This window comes from Coptis chinensis, chromosome 2 (assembly GCF_015680905.1).
Source record: "Coptis chinensis isolate HL-2020 chromosome 2, ASM1568090v1, whole genome shotgun sequence".
Classification (NCBI taxonomy): Eukaryota; Viridiplantae; Streptophyta; class Magnoliopsida; order Ranunculales; family Ranunculaceae; genus Coptis; species Coptis chinensis.
Genome location: NC_141457.1, coordinates 30995253 through 31017151, shown reverse-complemented (window position 1 = coordinate 31017151; position 21899 = coordinate 30995253). Strand labels below are relative to the sequence as shown.

At 37.3% G+C, this 21899-nt stretch overlaps 1 protein-coding gene across 1 annotated transcript; it reads right to left on the bottom strand.

Annotated features, from left to right (window-relative positions):
- Nucleotides 1-9570: 9570 nt before the first annotated feature.
- Nucleotides 9571-10092, bottom strand: LOC147515761 (phosphatidylinositol 4-kinase alpha 1-like). Its single transcript, XM_086593042.1, has one exon. The coding sequence runs from the start codon at nt 10090-10092 to the stop codon at nt 9571-9573; it is 522 nt and encodes a 173-aa protein (XP_086449168.1).
- Between the last annotated feature and the right edge of the window lie 11807 nt (nt 10093-21899).

Below are 21899 nucleotides of genomic sequence, written 5' to 3'. Positions count from 1 at the left end.
GACAAGGACAAGGTCAGGGTAATTATAATAATTATAACAACCAAGCGCAACCACGACAAGGTCAAGCACAAGGTCAGGATAATTATAATAATTATAACAATAATAATTATAATGCTAATAGAGGTATCATTCCGGTAAATAATAACTATCAAAATCCACCCATTAATAATCAACGTGACATAGTTCCTGTCACACAGCCTAAAGCTAACACTCTTCCACAACCGGATCGTTTCAATACCTTTATGCAATCTCAACAACATATTTTACAAGCCATCTAACTTTCCTTACAGCAGTTAGCTCAAGAGAAAGTGCAACCCAAAGGTGTGTTTCCAGGACAAGCGATACCTAATCCTAAAACACCAAACACAGCCTTTGAGGTAAACGGTAATACTAGTAATGAAAATGCAAACGTAGGTGAGATAAATTCCATCAACACTCTCTGTTCAAGCAGAATGGTGGATAACAAAGTAACTATGTCTATAGTTACCACACCAGTTGTCCCTATACTAGATATTGCACTAGATACCGAAACAGAAATTGATGATCCTACCGCTGTAGAGGTACCAGTTAAACCACAACCTAAGAAACAGAAAGCAAAGGTTAAATATCCAATTGATCAATATGCTAAATATAGAGAGAAACCATTGTTTCCTCAGAAATTAGCTATGTTAAACAAGGATACAAATTTTGATGAGATTAGGGAAGTTTTTAAAAATCTAACGATAAACTTACTTTTTCTAGACACAATTAAAAAATTACCTCACCATGCTAAGTTTCTCAAAGAGTTGTGCACTAAAAGGCGTAAGACAAATATTCCTAAAGACACCTTTTTAACGGAACAGTTTCCAACTTTAACGAAACACAATGGAATAGTTAAGTACAAGGACCCTGGTCGTCCTACTGTACAATGCATGTTAGGGGATACTCACACGACCACTGCTTTATTAGACCTCGGGGCGAGTGTTAATTTACTCCCTTATTATTTATATAAACAAATAGGTCTACATGAAATGCAACCTACAACAATGGCGTTGCAACTAGCTGATAGGTCTATCAAGTATCCTAAGGGTGTAGTGGAAAACGTGCTGGTTAAGGTTCAAGATTTCTACTATCCTGCGGATTTTGTTATCCTCGATACAGAAGTCGCTAATGATTATGTTCCAATTATTTTAGGACGCCCTTTCTTGGCAACTGCCATCGCACTTATAAACTGCTGCGATGTTTCGATGTCCTTGTCTTTTGGCCATCTTTCCGTTGCAGTTAACGTTTTTAAGACGATCAAACAGTTGCCTTATACAAATATTGATGGAGAGGTTAGCATGATTGAGAGATTAGCTCATGATTATTTCAAAACCACGTTTCAGAATGCCCAGATGCACAAATTCCTTTCTTTTGGAAGTTCCAACTTCGACAAATACTCCTTGGATGTAGAGAAAATTGAGGAAGATTTCCTTCAACTCTTTTGTAACTCGTCCCTGCCACCTCGCGAGTCCCACCCTGCCAACATCCATTTATCCCGTGACGCTATGACGGAAGATGAATTTTTCACCCTCTATCCCAGTGATTCTTTTGACCCACCTATTGTGGAATGTCTGGCATATTTCAAGGTTTCTAATGATCTAGACCTGAGAGCTCAAGCTGACATCATTCATCTTCCCTCACCAATATTCCCCACCTTCCACCCTTTCAAAGGAACCTGGAGTTTGCGCTTGACCCTTTTGTTTCTTCTATACTTAATAATTTTCTAAATCCTCTTAATTCAGAAATATTTCCTAAGGGAAATGCACTTGACACCTTCATTTTCAGAATTGAGACAGTTCCCACCCACACCATGAATGAGTTTTGTGCCAAACGTACATTCTCATTTCTTCCATTCCTTACGTCTAAAATTCATCCATATCTACCATATCTTCCACAAATATCTATCAGATTTCGCTTTCATTTTAATAAGTTGCGTCGTAGAGAATCTTGGTGCTTGATTCTGTTTGGGGGTGCATTCCATGTTATTTATTTATGGAAAGACCCCCAACTCTTTAGACTGTTGATAAATGAAACACCGAAGGGTATATATATATATATTAATTTCCAGTTATTGGTTAAAGTCTCGAGTATCTAACTATAAACGGCTCATTTTATTGTTTGGTGTACTTCCTTTCATTTCCATATATTGGTAAGTGCACCACTCAGGTAATCGGGCCCTCCTTATGGAGTGTGTGGCTGGAAGTACCGAATCCTAAGTCCATGTTACACATAATTCACGTTTTCCACTCTTGCATGTTTTCTCGGATTTTGAATCATGTTCCTCTATGGTGTGAATTATGCAATTATTATTTTCTTGTTTTTCTTATATTAAATATTTTTTATAAAAAAAATAAAAATAAAAATAAAAATAGTTAAAATCATAAAAATAGTAAGTTAGAAAGTCTCGGGAATCTGACTTTAAAAGACCCGCTTTTTAAACAAATTTTCTAAACTTCGTTGCCAAAAAAAATTTGTTTGGGGGTGGGGTGTCCGATTTCCGTCCTGGATTGTTCAAACTATCCATTTGTGTTGTTTAGGCTGTTTAATCGTATTCTGATTCGGGTTGACATTATCTAGGAAATTAGAGTTCATTCGTTCGCATAACTTATGTCATACATGCACTACGAGACATTTTCCATCTTTTTATATGTCATCCGCAGTTGGAATAGAGTGTTTTATATTAGATTGGAAATTCTCTCCTGATCATTTCCATATCTCATTCGCATAAATCAGACCGGTAACGAAGCGTGAATTTTAGTTTGAAGTTGCGCTAAAAATCGACAAAAATCGAAAAATCATTTTGGGCTTGGGCCCAACGCACGCGCATGCGTCTCCTTCCTCCAAATCAAATAGAATCGCGATTTCTTTCCAATTCTGCCATTACCAAATTTAAAAACCTAACCAAAAATAAAAAAAATAAAAAAAAACCTCAATACACCCACGCCCATAGTATAATTCCAATTTCAAATCTTCTCCAAAACGCTCCTCCACCAATCCAAAAATTTCCACCACCGAAAAACACCCAAACCACAAAGAAACTCGAACTGCCGCGCCACCCCCGCGCCACCACTATTGTTTTGTTAGTAAGGGAGTCTAAAACTTCATTCCCACAGTCCTTTTAAACCCCAAATCGTTCTAAAATATCAATGGCTCAAAGACGAAGGTTGTTGCGGAACAAGCGTTTACGGCCGACCGCTTCGCGCTTTTACGGTGACGAGATGATTAGAAGGTGGAATCGGTTATGGTACTCGACAGATGATTTCTACCACTCCGATTTGGTCAAACAGTTTTATAAGAAGAGACAGTTGGACGGTCAGAAAATTTTCATGAAAGTGGCTGGGACTAGGAGAGAATTATCAAGAGAGAAGTTGGCTGAAATTTTAGGCATTACGCCTGGACGCCACCTAGAAGCCACCGTGCAGGAATCCCAGTATACTAGAGTTTCTACATTGATGAACGACACCCTTATGGAGGGTCAATATAATACGACTTCTCATTGTGCTCGACAAATATCGTCTGCGAACCAACCAACCGGGTCAGAGCTTCGGTGGATTGTAAGAAACGTCATTAGGAAGGAGAAAGTGAGCGACATCGGGTTCACATGTCTGCACGTTCTCTGGATATTGCAAGAGAAGAGGTATGAATTCTGTATCCTCGAGTTTTTACTAAATATGATTAGAGGAGTTGGGAAAAGTATCCCACCATTTCCTGTTTTAATTACGAAGATAATGTTGTCTTGGGGGAATAAACCAAAAACTGAGCGGAGGATGTTGAAATTGCATGCAAATGAAATTAGTTATAAGGAGTGTATCCAAAAGACTTGGATGTTGCCGGAGGATAGGGTGGTGGATTCGGATGAGGAAATGGAAGAGATGACGTGTTTGGATGAAGATGCCTTGGAAAGGTGTACATCTAATTTAGAACGCATGTCAGTGTTGCACACTAGCATGCGTTGCATTTACGCTATTTGTGAAGATATACGAGATTGGCAAATTATAGTTCGAAATAAACAAACGAACTTTCAGACGAGTTTTGAAATGCTTGAAAAGGGTCAGGAAGATATCTTGTGTAACATGGAGACTATCCACCAGCGTCCACCAGCCCAAGATACAAAGAATAAAGGATGAGATGGAAGCACAGCGTTTGTTCCGAGTAGAGATTCTACGACGCATGCCACCCTTGGAGGGTTCTGTTTCAGATGAGTCTGAGAGGTATGAGCATCATTGCCAAAGAACGGATGGCTCGGGCCCTTCTTCATCCCAGGCCCAATCTCCATCTCAAGGTCCATCTTCAGCACGTGGCTAGGTTTTCTAAAAATATGTGGTTTCGATGTTATTTAGTTGTTTTTATTGTTTTTCTTAGTTCGGATATTAAGTTGTTTAAATTTAGTAGTTAAATTTAAATTCGGATGTTAAATGTTGTTTGAATTTCCGTTTTAATATAATCCGGTTCTTTTTAAATTGTGCATTGTTTTTATCATTAATCCCACCTTCCCGAATTGTTTTGGGGTGGTATTATGTATTCTAGCATGATTTTGTATATGATCCTCAGGTTTAGAATTGTGTTGGAGTAAGAGTTGAGAATATTGCCGATATGGGCATCACTGTGAATAAATATTGTGATAGGATGAAATCTCGAAGAATTAGGCAGCATCTATCCTAAATTCAACCTAAAAGATATTAGGTTTGTTTTGGAATAGAGAATATGAGTTGTTTCCGTTTTCGGTTTTGGAAATTTTATTATTTCCGAAAATTGCCTTAAAGCTTTTTGGCAAATTCACGATTCGGTTTAGCAATTTAAAACCTATAAAAACTGCATTCATTCTACACTCACAACCCCAACTACATCTCACATTCATCTCTCACGTTTCATTCCCACTTTACCTTATTTTTCCTTCAAGATTTCGCCTAACAGCTCCCCCGAAGCGCTACCCCAAAGCATTAGAGAAATTCTACCACGAAGCGACTGCGCCCTCTCCAGCCCAAACCTGAGCGCCACCTGCGCCCAAAACACTGGAATTCCAGTTTTCATCTGAAGAGCAACCCACACCCATCCCAGGCTAAAAGTGAGCGCACCCTGCGTCCAAGTGCCTGGAACTCGAAATTCAACAGAGCGCAACGCGCGCCCATCCTAGGCATACCTTGAGCACCTCTGCTACGACCCAATGGGCACCAAAAATTTCCAATTTTCTGAGGGTTGTTCCAGGATCCTTCGCAGCAATTCCAGCAAGTTTATTGGGGATGACTTTCCCTCGTATCATACCGGAACAGTCTTTTGAAGACTTATTCCAAAGTGACACCTATGGTGCGTGGTTTCACGAAGTGATCATTCTAGCAGGATGGGAGCCACTATTAGTAAGTCCTGATGAACTTTATTCTCCCGCACTTACATCTTTTTTTTATGATAATTTTAAGTTCTTTGATAGACCAGATGGAGAACAAGTGTTCTCCATCACCATCGAGGATGAACCAATGGAAATTTCCAGGTTCTTGATAGCCTTTGTGCTTGGACTTGCTATGCCGGCCGAAATACAAGACTCATGGGCCTATTTGGTAGATAATATGTACATGTATAACTATGATGATTTGCATGAGCATTACGAGGCAGGAATCTTTAGGATAGAGGACCGAGGGGATTATAACATCGCCCTTAGTAGCCTGTCTATGAACGTGGGCACTGTTATGTTTTGGATTAGGCTAAACATTAGAGGGGAATGGTGTTATTCTTCTGTGAATGACGAAACTTGTGATATTTTCCTTGCTTTAGCTGGGGGACGTACACTCTATGATATTCCCCAAACCTTAATGTCTAGTTTAGCCCGAGCCCATGCCAAGAGGCATGAGTACCTTCTTATGCCTGTTTTAATTTGCCGTATAATGCTATGTTTCTTTCCTGTTTTTTGTGCCCGTTTCACGGATTAGGTTGGGGTCGACATTGTGAGACCCACCAATTGTATTATACAATCGTTCCGTGCAATGACTTGGCAAGGGTAGAGGATACAACCTCATCAGGTTGCGCCTTACACCCCATCCGACCAAGTGGAGCTTGACAGGTTAGCTATAGTAGACGATAAATGGCGTGAAGCCTGGCAAATCACCATGGCATGACAGGATGCGAAGGAACCTCATCTCTTTGAAGAGGGAAATGAGGAGGACAATGTTTAAACGGGAGTGCAGGTAACTGTTAGTTTCAGTTAGTGTCTGTTTATGTCCCAAGCAAATTTGTTTCTCATTAACCCCATTATGGGTGGAACTCTTATAGAGTTGTGTCAGTTTTCTTTTCTATATTAGTATGTTATAACCTTGATTTGCAGATGTTTCGGAATTTCACGCATTTCAATGGTATTTTCCTACCCTCTTTATTTAAAATACTTTGATGACAAAGCATGCTTCTTGTTTGGGGCATAGAAACACATGTAATTAAGGCATCTGTTAGGATATAGATATGTATAATATGCACTTGTTTTCTAGCTAAAAAATTCAAAAATTTTAAAGATATAAATAAAAAGTATGTTATACACTTAGGAATATTGGTATTGTTTTCTTTCTCTATGCTCTCAATAATCTAGAAGTCTCACGTAGCTTTTGCATTAGAATAGTTTTTAGAAACGTAGGCTAATATGTAGGTAATAATCCTTGGATCTATCTATAAATATGTTACATGAGTATCTATGATTGTTGGCAGTAAGTTTCTGAAATCTAGGCTAGAGTACTTATTCTACAAATCCTGTGAGAATATAGCCTAAGCCTTATATGAGTGAACATTTGAGAAATGACACAAGGGAGAAGTAAAATCCGGATAGAGAAATCACACGTCCACTTGCTTGATTACTATACCATATCCTAAGCGAAAATTTAGGCCCTCTTTGGATCGATATAGCTAGAAATTCAAACCTATGAATTATTTTCCGCTAGTCGCCCCTCTGAGCCTTTCTTTAGCCTTTCATAAACCACAAATCCTTTACCATGTTACAAAACAAAACAAAATAAAAAAAAATCAACCTACCCAATTCTTTGAATAAGTCTGAGAATAGAAATGAAGAATAGAAAAGAGAAGAACTTTTGAAATCAAGAATTCGTTAGTCGCTTCAGCTAAGAAAAGTAAGTTTCCATCCAAATAAAAATAAATAAATAAATAAAAGAAAATAAAGAGTTCACTACACCAGAAAAGGCGTTTACTAGCGGTCATATCCATTACTTATATTTTTACTAACGGTTATATCCGTTAGCTCTGGGGCGTCACTCTCACTTAATCCAAATTTAGTAACGGATATAACTATTACTGATAATAATTTTAGTAACGGTTATATCCGTTACTAAAATTATTTGTAACAGATAGCCAACAACCAATGGCCCGATTAAATTTGTCATTTGTAACGGATATATCCATTCGTAATGGATGTGGTCACTTGTTTACTAGCTGTTATTTGTAACGGACATATCCGTTAGTAATGGACGTGGTCACTTGTTTACTAACTATTGTTTGCTACTCATCCCATTTACCATTTGGAAGGTCAGTGTCACCCAATGTTCCACAACCTCATTGTACGTGTTAGCTTCAAGCTTCAATTCACAAGTGAAGCAACCACATATCGCAACCAAATGTATTAAATATAGATGAATTCCAAAAATGCTAGTAGATATTGTACAAGAAGCACAAACAGATGACACAAAAATAAGAAGTATAATAAGGAACATTTGACAAAAAAAATATAGAATAGGTTTCTATAGTGCATCTACAATTAAAATGAAAAAAGGCCATGAAAAAGTAGAGCACTTTTTAACTAGATCAACTTACATGTATAGTCACTTTAATTAAGTAGACCACAACAAAACTGGCACTTCATAACACTCATAGTAATTGCAAATATCATCTTCAATTCATGGTGGCATATCACCATTAGTGGAAACTACTCGTCAAGATACAAATGATAACATCTTATATTCTTATGTACTTACAGTGCTTCATTTCGATACGAAGCCAACCATTTACTAGAATGAGTATCCGTGTGTAAAGATCCATATCCACTGTTCTCAGTTGTCCTTTTCAGTGAAATCGATGCCTTGTAAAACTTGAACCTCACAAGCTTAGCAAAAGTACGGACTTCGCAAATGAAGCTGTTCCATTATTGGAAGCGCCTTGTATCTTCAAAACTGAAGTAACCATATTGTTCAATGAGGCATGGGCTTATTTCTAAGAAATATTTAAACATTATATAAGCATGTTGAGGGCAATGAAGGGGAACCTCGTGACCTGCTCCCTCTATTGCAACAAAGGTCAGTCCAGCATATACTTGACTCCAGCCACTAATCTAGATCACAAAGAAGAGAAAAGAAAAATGTTAGGCAAAAGATAATTAAAAGTTTCTTGTGTTTAACAATTGAAAAACCAAAGTTTCTCTGTTATTAGACTAACCTTCCCGTTGTCATACCAGGGATACCATTTGCTAAGGGTTGGCAGCTCAAGAGCTCATCTTCAAGCCACTTCACATAACTAACAACCTGCAGGGGACATTTTAAATTGCAAACTCAGATCTGGAACCAATCGACCATGACGAACTGCATGACCATTTAAAGGGGGAAAAAGGGCTAGATTCTAGAGCTGCCTGATCATATAAACTTACAAAGCATCCAATAGACAAACAGAGAGTAAAAAGATGCAGTTCTTCTAAGAGTTGACTCTAGGAAACTTCTAATAATTGAACTCGACAGGAGCTATGATGTCAGATGAATACTTCTGCTCCAACTTACAAGGGGTGGGGTTCCTTGAGCAATATGCTGAACAGCTACAGACCATTGAGTATTCCACATGTAGGGTCCAACCACCACTTGAAAAGTTGTTCGACTCATGTTGCCCACACTATTCAGTATTGTGGAAAACTTTGTTGGAAGCACAATTTTATGTATTGGTGGCGCCAAGACAAAGAAAGCAATATAGAACCACAAGTTGCGAAACAAATTTAAAAGTGAAGGCTCCATAACTGCAGTGGGATCAAAATCCGAACAAATTTCCGGTGGCAAGAAGTAGATGCCCTAAAAAATCAGCTCCACTTCTGCAGGATAGTATCAGTGTGATCAACAACAGAACAAATTAAGAATGTCACTCTCGCCCCCAAAATCAAACATATATTAACATATGAAAAATGAATAGGGATAGCTAGCAAATTAAGAAGCCTCCTCCCTAATGCATAAATCAGTAGAATATACACTATGTAGTTGATGAACCAGAATATACCCTATGCAGCTTGGTATATAGACAACTTAGAAGTGATCCTAGCTTTTAGCATTGCCCCGTCCTCTGCCCAGTCACGTTTTCTTATCTACCCCTAACCAAAACAAGATACTTAAACTCTAAACTAAACAAGAAAGTTAGCACATCATTCTAATAAACAAACTAACAATGTACCTTTAGAAAAATCAATAACGATTGTAACTGCTTCTTAGAAACCATTCTAACTTGATCAAGTAGCTCATGTTTAATCGACACTTTATCCACAATATGCCTAATCAATCTCAGCGCAATCACTTGCTTCTCCAAACTATCAAGCCCCTATTCTTCAAACAAAGCAAGACGACGTCTAAGCATTGCCACTCCTCCATCACTATTCCCAAAATTACCTCCCACTTGATCTACACTACTCCTCCAACCAATACTCCCATTCATTGAAGCCCCACTAGATGATGGTGTCTCCACTTCTCTCAAAACCGAATTACTTGAAGACTGTGACACATTACTAATAATCTCATTTCCCCCCGATGAACTCTGTATAAAAACCGATCCCAAAGGAGACACCGGCGGCCCCTCCAACGCAACCACACTATTAAAACTAGTCAATAAATACATAACCAATCTCTCTGCATCTAAACTCCTAACCGGTGGACAATTATTCGACAATGCAATTAAAAACACCCTACCAATACCAATACCAACATCCTCACTACTATTAACAAAATGAACAACATTAATAACAATCTCACATACAAAACCCGCAACTTCCTCCGCAAAATCACCGGATAATTGACTCGTCGTAACAATATAGCCTAAAAACCCAGCTTCTCTAATCCCTCTCATCTCCCATCAATTAATAGTACTATAGATTGTTGTTGATGTGTTTCAAAATGTTAACCCCAATTAGAAAAATGAATTAAAATCCCCATTAACAGTGAGAGGGAGAACCAGCTGAGGAGCTTACCTAATTAAGTTGTTCCAACTAAGAAACATGTTTCCAAACAACCACGTGAATTGAGAGAGAGAGAGAGAAGTGATCTTTCAATGGCAAAAAAGTAACCTTTTTTTTCATCGAGAATCTAAAGTGAGAGATGTAACATAAATTGAAGAAAAAAGATTGAAACCTTACCTCACTAACATAACTAGAGTTTTACGGAGATAGAGAAGAAGATGCTTCAGAAAATAGGGTTATTCAGAGAGGGTTTTATGTTTCCTTAATAACAAAAAAGGAGGCGAAACGGAAATTATAAGTGTTAGCCGAAAAATACTGCCCACTTCTGATTTTCTTTTTCTTTTTAAATTTATTTAATTTCGTTTGGATCAATTTTCCCATTTTCTCACGGATATAAGTGTTAGCATATCCTAACCTAATCGTGAAACTATTAATAAATATTAATTATGGACTTTAAGTAACGCTTGTGGTCATAGGTAACGGATATATCCGTTACTTAATGCGTAACAGTTATTTCCGTTACTAACTAAAAATTTGCCTTGTTACAAAATAGCAGTTATGGTGTAGTGGTTAGAACTCCAAAAAAGAAATATAATCAAAGGAGTCAAAAGCCAAAGAAATATATATATATATATATATATATATATATATCAAGGATGGAAACAAAGTGTAGAAGCAAAAGTAAAGAACAAGGGTTTCTCTAGTTACATAATATGAAGCCTCTATTATCTCAGACTTGTCCTTTTTGAATATCCATTTCCTTCCTTCTTAAAACCATCTCCTAATCCCCGCAACACCTAATAAAGACCTCTAGCTCAATTAGAAATATGTTAGTGTGATAGTAAGTGGCAGATGTGTTTGATCGACTCCGGCTACTTTGTGTGCCATAGAGATTGTAAGGTAAAGTGTGCCCACTACACACTGGAGTAGCGAAACTTGAGCGGAAAAATCATAGTGGTTTTTGTCTTGACATTTATGTGAGGACCTACTTAAGGACGCTATTCCGAGTTTTCATAAACGGACCTGCTAGTTCATCTCATAGTATTACTCATTGTATATATGTTTATTCGTAGATGATAGATTATTATGCATATATTAGCTGAGGTTTTGAGTTGATTATTCTGTATTCATTTCTAGTGAGATGTATAGATAATTGAGACATAGATAAAGAAACAATAGTTATTTCTGAGTCGTTATAGTATAGATGAAGTTTGTGAGTACCTTCACTAGAAAACTCTCACGAGGCTATAACTCGTCCACTAGGGAATTCCTAGTGGTTTAAGGCCTTGTTGCATATGGTCAATGCAATCGCACTTGGCAAAACGAGATTAGTTAGAACTCCATTTTTAGTCACTTATGCTCATTTCTCATATTTGCTTGAAGACAAGCAAAATGTTGTTTGGGGGTGGTTTGATAAGAGCCCAAAACTGTAGTTTTAGCCCCTTAATAATACTACTTTTAGATCAATTATACGAGTAATAAATAAGAGTTAATGCTAATTACGTGTTTCTATGTATTTCAGGCATGGAACTCAATTATGTGCAGAAATGTGCCACTTTGGCGATATAAAGGAGCAAAGAGTTGGTTGCTAAGAAGTTTTGTGATAAAGGCCAAGATTCAAGGAGACAAAGCCTTTATAAAGCCCGGTCAAAAGCTGAAAAGTCAACATGGGTAGAAACAGTGCACTGACCTTACGTCAAAACGACCGGCTCGGAAAGTGCTTCCCGATGGTCTAAGCCTTGACCCAATCAAAGGAGAAGAAGTGGATGAAAAGTCTGCTGAAGTCAAAGCTAGCTAAAACGGGCTCTGTGGACTGAAGAAATTGGACTTTGGGCTCGATTTTCCGGCCCAAAACATGGATCCTCAGCCCATGCACGAAATTGTGGATCTGGTCTCCTCCTTTACATAAAACAAGACTTAGCTCTTAAGAAAGATATAGTTAGATAGCTTAGAATAAAAACTAGCCATTATAATAGCTTGTAGATCTAGTTTTTGAATTTCAATTAGTAATTAATTAGTTTCATTCCTTGTTTTAGATTAATTATTTGAATCATTGTTCTTCATTCATTAGATAAATAAAATAGTAGTTCTTGTTAATTTTGATTTTGTCATTTAAATTTGTTTAGATCTAATTTCTATTATAGTTTGTTATTCATTTCCTAGTTATTAATTTGGATTTCAATTCTTGAGTAGTTAAATTAGTAAAGTTCAAATCTTTATATTATGTCTAGTTTTAATTCAATTGGAAATGATAGTTTGATGAATCAAGGCTAAACCTCCATTAGAGGGGTTTGATGAAGCCTTGATGAAAACTTGATTGTGTAGCATAGAATCGTTGTAAGAATATATTCCACTCTAGAAGGTCGTTGATTCGCCATGAGAATGGGTGGACGACCTCACATGCTAGTTATGAATTGGTAGAAATATCATGTATAATTAGGGATTAGAATGACCAATTCTTACCGTAAGAACGTAAGAATTAGTTTACAACAAATCTATGCTAGTTTATTAAGTTGGATTCAAGGTGGAATCAAATTCCCCTAATTCTCTATCTAGATTCAACTCTTAGCATTATGTCATTCCGTTATTCGTATCTTGTTATTTAAATTCACATCGTAGTATAAATTCCCTTCGTAAATCTCTCATTGACCTTTGAAAAACCATCAATTGTAGAAAACTTTAATGCTAAAAGACTAGGAGTGGAACGAATCTTCTATTCCAACTCTACGTCAATAGGATCGAGAGTAGAAAACAAATATCTTTGATAAGTTAGTAAAGCCACAATTTATAGTTTTACTTGCGTTTAGAGTTTCATCACTTTATTTGTGAGTAAAACTATCTTTTTACATTTATCATATGTGTTGAAACATAATTTCTCTCTTATTTTTCCACTCAAGTTTGCTATCTCCAGTGTGCAGCGGGCACACGTTTCCTCACATACTTAATGACAATCAGAGGAGCCGAGGTCGAGAAGTCACAACTACTGCTTATTATAACACTATCCTACTCCTAATTGAGCTAGAAGTCTTTATTAGGTGTTATGGGGCTTAGGAGGTAGTGTAGAAGAAAATGGAATAGAAAATTCAAAAAATGATAAGTATGAGAGAATAAGGTCTTCGAGATATTTATACTCGAGAAATCCTTATTTTCTTTCCTGCTTCTAACATGGGTTTCCATACTTAGATTTTTCAAGCTTTTGTATTCCCTTTTGATTTGATTTTTGGGGGGAATTCTAATTTTGATATTTCTTTTGATTTTTGGAAACATATTTCTATTTTCCTTTTTCTTTTCTTCTGAAATAGGTAACTGAATTTGATTTGTGACAAGGTTTTTCTCTTCATTCTTCTGCACTTCATCCTATTTCTCATACTCATCATCTAGGTAGGCTTATTTATTTGTGGTTAATAGATGGGTAATGAATTTTTGGTGCAATAGAAAGGGTTAATGAAAGGTTTAGTGGGGCGACTAGTTGTAAAATTTTTTACAGGTGTGAATTTTTGGCTATATCGATCCAAAGAAGGCCTAAATTCTCGCCTAGGATTTGGGTAGTGATCAGGAAGTAGACGTGTGAACTTCTCTATTCGTAAAAACTACTCATTTGTGTCATTACTCACATATCACACATTTTGAGGCCTTTTGGTTAGATTCTTACAGGATATGAAAATTAAGTTGTCTAACCGTGGATCCCAGAAATTTACTGCTGTGTACATTTAATGATAGTCAGTGCATGAATGCTCATGAAAAGATGTAAAAACTATTGCATACGTAGTAAATTAAGTTTCTAAGAACCAGTCCTAATTCTGATGCTAGGATAAGATTTCTAAATATTTTTCATCACAGAAAAAGAAACGAGAATTTGTCACTAAATACATTTATTTAGACATAAAGTAAACTATATACAACTATGCATGCTTAATTTTTGCAAAAGGTTCTCACCACCCCCAAACAGTCGGACGCTGTGTCCTCAAAGTGTTAAGAGGAAGAAAGAGTATACCTGAGAGGCTTTGAGCAAAAATATAGCTGACATCTTCCACAGAAATTTATTGTAACGCACTATATATTATACATCATAAAAGTGAAAGCACACTGTTAGATTGGCACACTATTAGGTTATTTATTAATCTCACATCAAAACATAAAACAAATATGTACATGCATCAACTCACATTGCCACAACCTTGAACTGGGGGATAGTCCATCCTTGCCTCGTCCGTGTAGAAATGACATTCCTTTGCATCACGCCAATCTATCATAGCTTTCAAGACTTCGCTCCACTTCCTCTTCTTTGCAGTGTCCAGATGAGCTATCATTTTATCATCATTAGGGAAGGAACGCACTTTCTTTAGATACCTTGCAGGGCGTCGCCATGTCCAAAATCGCAAGGAACGAATGATCTTGTTGGTTGGACACATAGAGTCGACCTTTACGCAGTCCTGAAAGGTGGCCGCAAACTATGGAAAGTACGTCCTCACTATCCTGCATGCTGTGACTGGCAAGGTGATATAGTGCTGCCGAAAAGACCGAGCCTTCTTTAGGTTCTCCATTACTAGGTCTGTGATGTCGAAGGCGGTATGTTGCTTGGCTAGTGCATGGAACGTCTTACAAGTTGACTTTGATGCAATGGAAAAATGTCAATCCCCCATGATGTTAAGAAGAATAAATAACATGGCAGTTCCAACATTCATGGTCATACTGGCAAGTGGAATAGTAAAGTCTGGCCATCGGCCAGCTACGGCACGTTCCCTGACCTAGGCAAGGCCATCGCCATAACAGGCGGCAAAGTTTTCCTAAGAATAGTCGTTAATGTTGTTTTCTACCTTTTATTGGATGGGGATGTCTGGCTGAAAAGGAGGATGGTCTAGAGCCATAGCAACTGTTGGCTCATAAAAAGAATGTCGGGTGTTACCAATACGGATTGTAAATCCGTTCAAAGGGAAATCCTGTACAGCAGGTAGATCTTCCATATGATCGTAAAAATAAGTTGCCAAACCTGGGGAGTATGTCTGCTCTGGGTGTAAAATAAGAGAGTTCCAACCAACTCGAGTGATGTAGTCTCTTTAGAGCTTCCATTGTAGAAGATGTGTGACGAAAGATGCTACCTGTTAGACAAAGATAAACAAATATTAGAATATGATGAGAATAATTAAGGAAAAAAAACAAATTACCATAGAGAAATTGCACTATATTTAAAAAACTAAAAAGAAAATGACAAAGAACATAAAATTGCAAAATTTAAATTGTGTCATGGGCCCAAGTAATGGCGAGGATCCTTTTGTGAAAGGAATCCATTTATAAGATCTTTGATGCCGTCAATTCTAGCAACAGCTCGTTGCATAACTTCACTTTGTGTCTAGTAAATCTCGGCGTGGTTCTCCATTATGAGAGTGTGATTTGCCAAGAACAAGTTGTGACTGTGCAAGAATTATGCTTGTTCCTCTTCCTGTATTGTCCGCAGGTCGTGAAATTCAAGGAGACTGGTGATGATAATGTTTTGACGTTTGTATAATGTCATCAGTCCTTGTTGAATTAAACGAAGGCCTTCCATAGGATTAAATACATTGCTTAATGCATTTTCAGTGAAGATGTTGTCAGCAGAACAAGCTTCGGTTTTCAGATCGACATGGTTCTTTGCAACGTCGGGATTCTAGAAACCGTTCCTGCAAACTGAGTGAATGGTAAGAATGTTAGCTATTCTGAGAGGTGTATTAGGAGAAGTACTAGAAAAACCCCAACGTATTATGATAAGTGTCACAATGGTTGGCAAAGGAGCTGCCTTTTTCCTGGCACGTGCGATAGCGTTCCAGATAAATTTAATAATGCAAAAATCATTGCAATTAGTCTACAAGACCCGTAGATAGAGGAGGGGCTTTGTTATTTCGGAAGTCTTAGACGTGCCGAGAACATTATGAGCCAGCCATTGGATCACAGATAATTGGTTCTTTTGCAAGGATCGCTGATAAACAACACAGTTTTTCCGGTTGTATTCACCGTGAAGGATAGCTGCAAACATCAGATGATTGATATTGTCGAATGGTGAATCCTGAAGATGTATCACTTGGTTTGTAATGGGAATTTGAAGTACCTCGGAGATAATTTCCATAGTCAATTAACGCTCGCATCCGTTTGCACGGACAAAGAATTGCCCATTTTTGAAATAACCGTGTTTATAGAACAACAGGACCAATTCTTTGGAAAAAAATGCCTGCTTATAATGTAAAAGAGGGTACCATCCTCGACGTAAAATTTCTGTGTAAAAAAAAGGATGAAAAGACCGTTTTGGAAATTTTCCATAAAATTTTGCTCGGGCACAAAAATTCGAGTGAGAGCCATTAAAGATGGAGGGGTAAAGAAATTTTTTAGTGGAAAAAGGGAAGTTGGTATTTAGGGTGTCTATCCTTGTTATAAATAGGCACCAATCCGAAGATGTAGAAAATACGGATCGAGGTGTCACAAGGTAGTTAGACCACGTGTATTTTCTAAAATATGGCGCAAAGTGTGGATGAGAAGAATGGGGCATATTACTACAAGGAGTTTGTTTTTTTGTTTTTTTGTTTTTTTTTTTTTTTTTTTTTTTTTTTTTTTTTTGGAAAATAAATAGTGTAAGTAGAAGGCAAAGGAAGATGTAAATATATTATTACAATAAGATGTAAGAACGTACAGAGGATTGGAAACACATCATAATGATACGTGAAATAAAATATAAACCTAAATATTAGATAGAATTATATGCCACATTAACAACATTACTATAATAAAACAACCGAGTATGAAGACTTGAGTAGCATATTCAATCTGCTGCTGCTCAAACTTTTCTAGTACATCCATGAATCTTGAAACTTGGAGTGATCTAAAAACGATTTTTTTTAGAATAAAAAGTGGAGAGGGGAGAAAGTGAAAGGAGTGAAATGTGAAGAATGTGTTGAACTTATTTATAGAAAAAAATTGAGCCGTTTTCTGACCGTTTTTAGATGCGATTTCATGACCGTTTTTAGGATGCAATTTCATGACCGTTTTCTGACCGTTTTTCAAAACGTTGGTTTACAGTAAAATTTTGCCGTTAATTGTGACGTTAAAAATATATGTATATATTTTTATATATCTATATATATTTTTATTACTAATATTATTATATATGTTTCTACCTATATAATATAATATTGGAGATAACTAATATACTATTTAACAAGGCATAAATTTTGAAGAATGTAGGAATTGACAGACATCCTAAGTTCAAAAATAAAAATGCAAACACGTAAATAAAATATCCGACATAATTAATATACAAGAACCGTGAAAATAAACTGTCTACTGAGAATCCTCGGGGGCTGCAAGAGAATCCTCAGGAGTCCTGCGACGTCGTGCAGGACGAGCTCCTGTGGAGGCTAACTGCTCCTGGATATCACCCACAGTATCCAACACCGAGCGAAACCGATCTTTGGTTTGCCATGAACATTCGTTGGAACTTGTTATGGCGAGTAGTCATTTGGTCCTGAAATGCATTCATGGAAGCTCGCATTTCCTGCTGAAATTCACCCATGCTGTCTGTCAGCACAACGTGGTGAGTGGTCATATCCGTCCTTAACTCGCCCAAGGCATGTTTCATCGATACCTAGCGAGTGTACATGTCTCTCATGCCACTGTTCATAGCATGCAAGGCATCCATAGGGTGACTCATCTTACTCATAGCAGTCTCATCAAAGTAGGGTGGGTGAGATGGGCCTACGTTAGCGTGCTAAGCAGCCATTGGTGATGTGGGTTCCCAAGGGGTCAGTATGCATTTCTTGAAGACAAGCATATTCTCATATTGTGGTATAGGGAGTAGCGGGGTGGCGGACAGAAAACCCAAATTAATCATAACTTGCATTACAAGAACGGCAAGAGGGGTTGACCTAAGAGTGGCATGTGTAATAATATCAAAAAGAAAGGTAACTATGCAGAAGTTACCCTTTCGCTCTTGGAGGATCCAGAGAAGGTGGAGGAAGGTCTTGTTGATGTTCGAAGGCTTCGAGGTGCCAATGACGTTCAGTCCCAACCATTGAGTCACAGCCAGCTGGTTCCGTCGCACCGAGCGCTGATACGCGCATTTCCCATCTATGTTGTACTCTCTCTTGATTAGCGTGTCGAGCATTAGGTCGTAAGTCTGTGGGTACACGGACTGCTGCTGAGTCAGTACGTGGTCAACCAGAGGAATGCCCGTGATCCCGGAGATCAAAACAGGTGTGATTTCATGGCGCACACCCTCGACAGTAACCCAAAAATGGTCGCCATTAAAACTCCCATTGTCATAGAATTTCATCACCAAATCCTTGGAATAAAGCCCGCCATTAGCATATAACAAGTACTCCCATCCTCTAGAGTGAATTTCATTATCAAAGAATGGAGCAAACATCCCATTTTCGAATAAATTTCCAAAAATTTTCTCCACACAAATTCGCCTGTTTCCGGCCATTACTGCTCTTAGGGAGAGGCTGGCTATTGATTTATGATGAGGGGGAGAAATGGGACTTGCTGACGGAAGGGAATTGGAGTCGGAGTTGTAAGAGTTGCGCGCGAGACCTGGATATAACGTGGGCCTGTCTCGTGCGAGACCTAATCGAGAAGGGACAAGATCCAGATATTTGGGAAGACGAAGGGTGTGATGGTGACGTGTGTGGTCTAGTTTGTCGGGTTTAAATGGCCCGAGATTTCGAGATTTGGTTGGGCCAAAAAAATTTCCCAAGCCCAAATCAAGCCTAAAGCCTGATTTAAGCCTAAAAAATCTAAATGCTTACCCACGACTCGTTTGGACTCCGAATTGGATGAACGAGATATCGAAATGATCGGCACGAAAAGTGCTATCCAATTATATGAGTCATTCTCAGAGGTCACAAGAGTTTTGAAAAGAAAGGAGGGTGTTTTATTTATAAACAAATGTTTTATTTATATACAAGGGAGATTACATGAAACACACTGGATGTCCAGAAGAGTTAACATCTAAATTCATAGGCAACTGTCATGTCGGCTCTGGAGTAAACCCAATCCAGCCAGACTGTAGCCTTACCTTTATGTATTATGGGGTTAGGGGCAGGACGGTACCATCCTGGACCGTGCGCGTTACCACTACACCAGAAAAGGCGTTTACTAACGGATATATTCGTTACTTATATTTTTACTAACGGTTATATCCGTTAGCTCTGGGGCGTCACTATCACTTAGGCCAAATTTAGTAACGGATATAACCGTTACTGATCATAATTTTAGTAACGGTTATATCCGTTACTAAAATTCTTTGTAACAGATAGTCAATAGCTTATGGCTCGATTAAATTTGTCATTTCTAACGGATCCGTTAGTAATGGATATGCTATTTACTAACTATTGTTTGTAACGGAAATATCCGTTAGTAAATTGTAGCCACTAAAAAAAAAGTCCTAGGTCAAATTGTCCACCATGCCCATCTAGTTCTAGCAAATATGATATAAAAATCACACTCCACAAACTAAATCAACAAATGAATAACAAAAAACAACGCCACATATCAATTAAATATTATTATAAAAATATAGTCATCAATGTAAATCCCAATTTACAAATCAAACTTACATAGAACTGAATTCACCTAACCTAATCTTGGGATGTCAGTCATAGAAAATCGAATTTATGACCCAGCTCATTTATGTGCATGCTCACGTCAAAGTTGGTTAGAACATTAATCTCTCTATTCAATTGCTACAATGTCGTAAACACGAGCAACAACCTTTTCTTGAGTACCTGCAACAAATAAGAAATCAATTAAGGCACATGCATTAACATCCAGATAATTATAATCCCGAGCCACCTAATCCAGTTGCTTACCCAGTATACAAGGAATATGATAGGAACAACCGATTTCTATTTTATGAACCTAGCATGCATCAAATGAAAATGACATTCTTGGCAACATAAAGGTAACGAAGTTGAAATAAAATAGCTAGATGGAAAAACAAAACACTGACCAGGGGTTTACGTATCCGTATCCGTATCCGTTACTGATCATAATTTTAGTAACGGTTATATTTGTTACTAAAATTCTTTGTAACAGATAGTCAATAGCTTATGGCCCGATTAAATTTGTCATTTCGAACGGATAGTAATGGATATGCTATTTACTAACTATTGTTTGTAACGGAAATATCCGTTAGTAAATTGTAGCCACTAAAAAAAAAATCCTAGGTCAAATTGTCCACCATGCCCATCTAGTTCTAGCAAATATGATATAAAAATCACACTCCACAAACTAAATCAACAAATGAATAACAAAAAACAAAGCCACATATCAATTAAATATTATTATAAAAATATAGTCATCAATGTAAATCCCAATTTACAAATCAAACTTACATAGAACTGAATTCACCTAACCTAATCTTGGGATGTCAGTCATAGAAAATCGCATTTATGACCCAGCTCATTTATGTGCATGCTCACGTCAAAGTTGGTTAGAACATTAATCTCTCTATTCAATTGCTACAATGTCGTAAACACGAGTAACAACCTTTTCTTGAGTACCTACAACAAATAAGAAATCAATTAAGGCACATGCATTAACATCTAGATAATTATAATCCCGAGCCACCTAATCCAGTTGCTTACCCAGTATACGAGGAATATGATAGGAACAACCGATTTCTATTTTATGAACCTAGCATGCATCAAATGAAAATGACATTCTTGGCAACATAAAGGTAACGAAGTTGAAATAAAATAGCTAGATGGAAAAACAAAACACTGACCAGGGGTTTACATATCCGTATCCCGTATCCAGATCCCCCCCCCCCAGGCCTTGATTATGTACAACATGGTAAATCGTGACATATAACGAATAAAAATAATTGTAAACTGGAGAGTTATTTAATTTTCTATTAGACATGTCATGTATTCTAAAGGTCCAAGCCATGACAACACAACCACATAATTCAAAGTCGGGATACAAACCCAAGCAACCCCAATATAATTCCAACTCATAACAACACAATGACACAAAAATCTCAAGCCACCATGCCCATGTCTTAAGTTTCCAAACTACTTCACACATACATAAAGGTAGAGCAATCCAAAAAATATTTCAAACATACAAATAAATATCAATCATACTTCGGTCTACCATCTATATGCCCTCATGGAAGCTAAGTGCGCCTAAGATTATATAAGATATACTAGTTACTAAACCGTACTAGAAGTGCTCATAAACTTCCCAAGACCAAAAGTTCAATCTTGCTTCAAACACGTACTTAATAAGAAAAATACATATAGTAAAAACCATATAGTAAAATGAAGAGCATGATAGATTTAATATGGGTTTTCACTAACCAGGTAAGTCGATGAATGCATCTGGCTCCCTAGCCATCTTTGTTGTCCTTTGGTGCACATCTGCAATTCCCATAACTTCTCCCACTATTTCACTACTTATTTGACATAGCCATGCAAGAAGAAATACACAAATAAAACCAATTACACAAAGCAAACAAAGAAAAAGCAACAAGAAAGTGAGAGAAACATTACAAAATATTGTGCTTACAAAATATTTTGATTACAAAATATTCTAAAAAAAAACCATAGTGAATGCAAACAAAAAAAAAATACAATTAGACTCTTACTTCAAGGACTTGTTGCTCAACTGTCCTATCATCAGAAGCAGCCCTTCCACCAATGTAAGTCAAGTACTGCATGAGTAATTTAGT

Excerpts from the sequence above, each read along its gene's own strand:
- LOC147515761 (XM_086593042.1), bottom strand. The coding sequence starts at position 10,092 with ATGAGAGGGATTAGAGAAGCTGGGTTTTTAGGCTATATTGTTACGACG.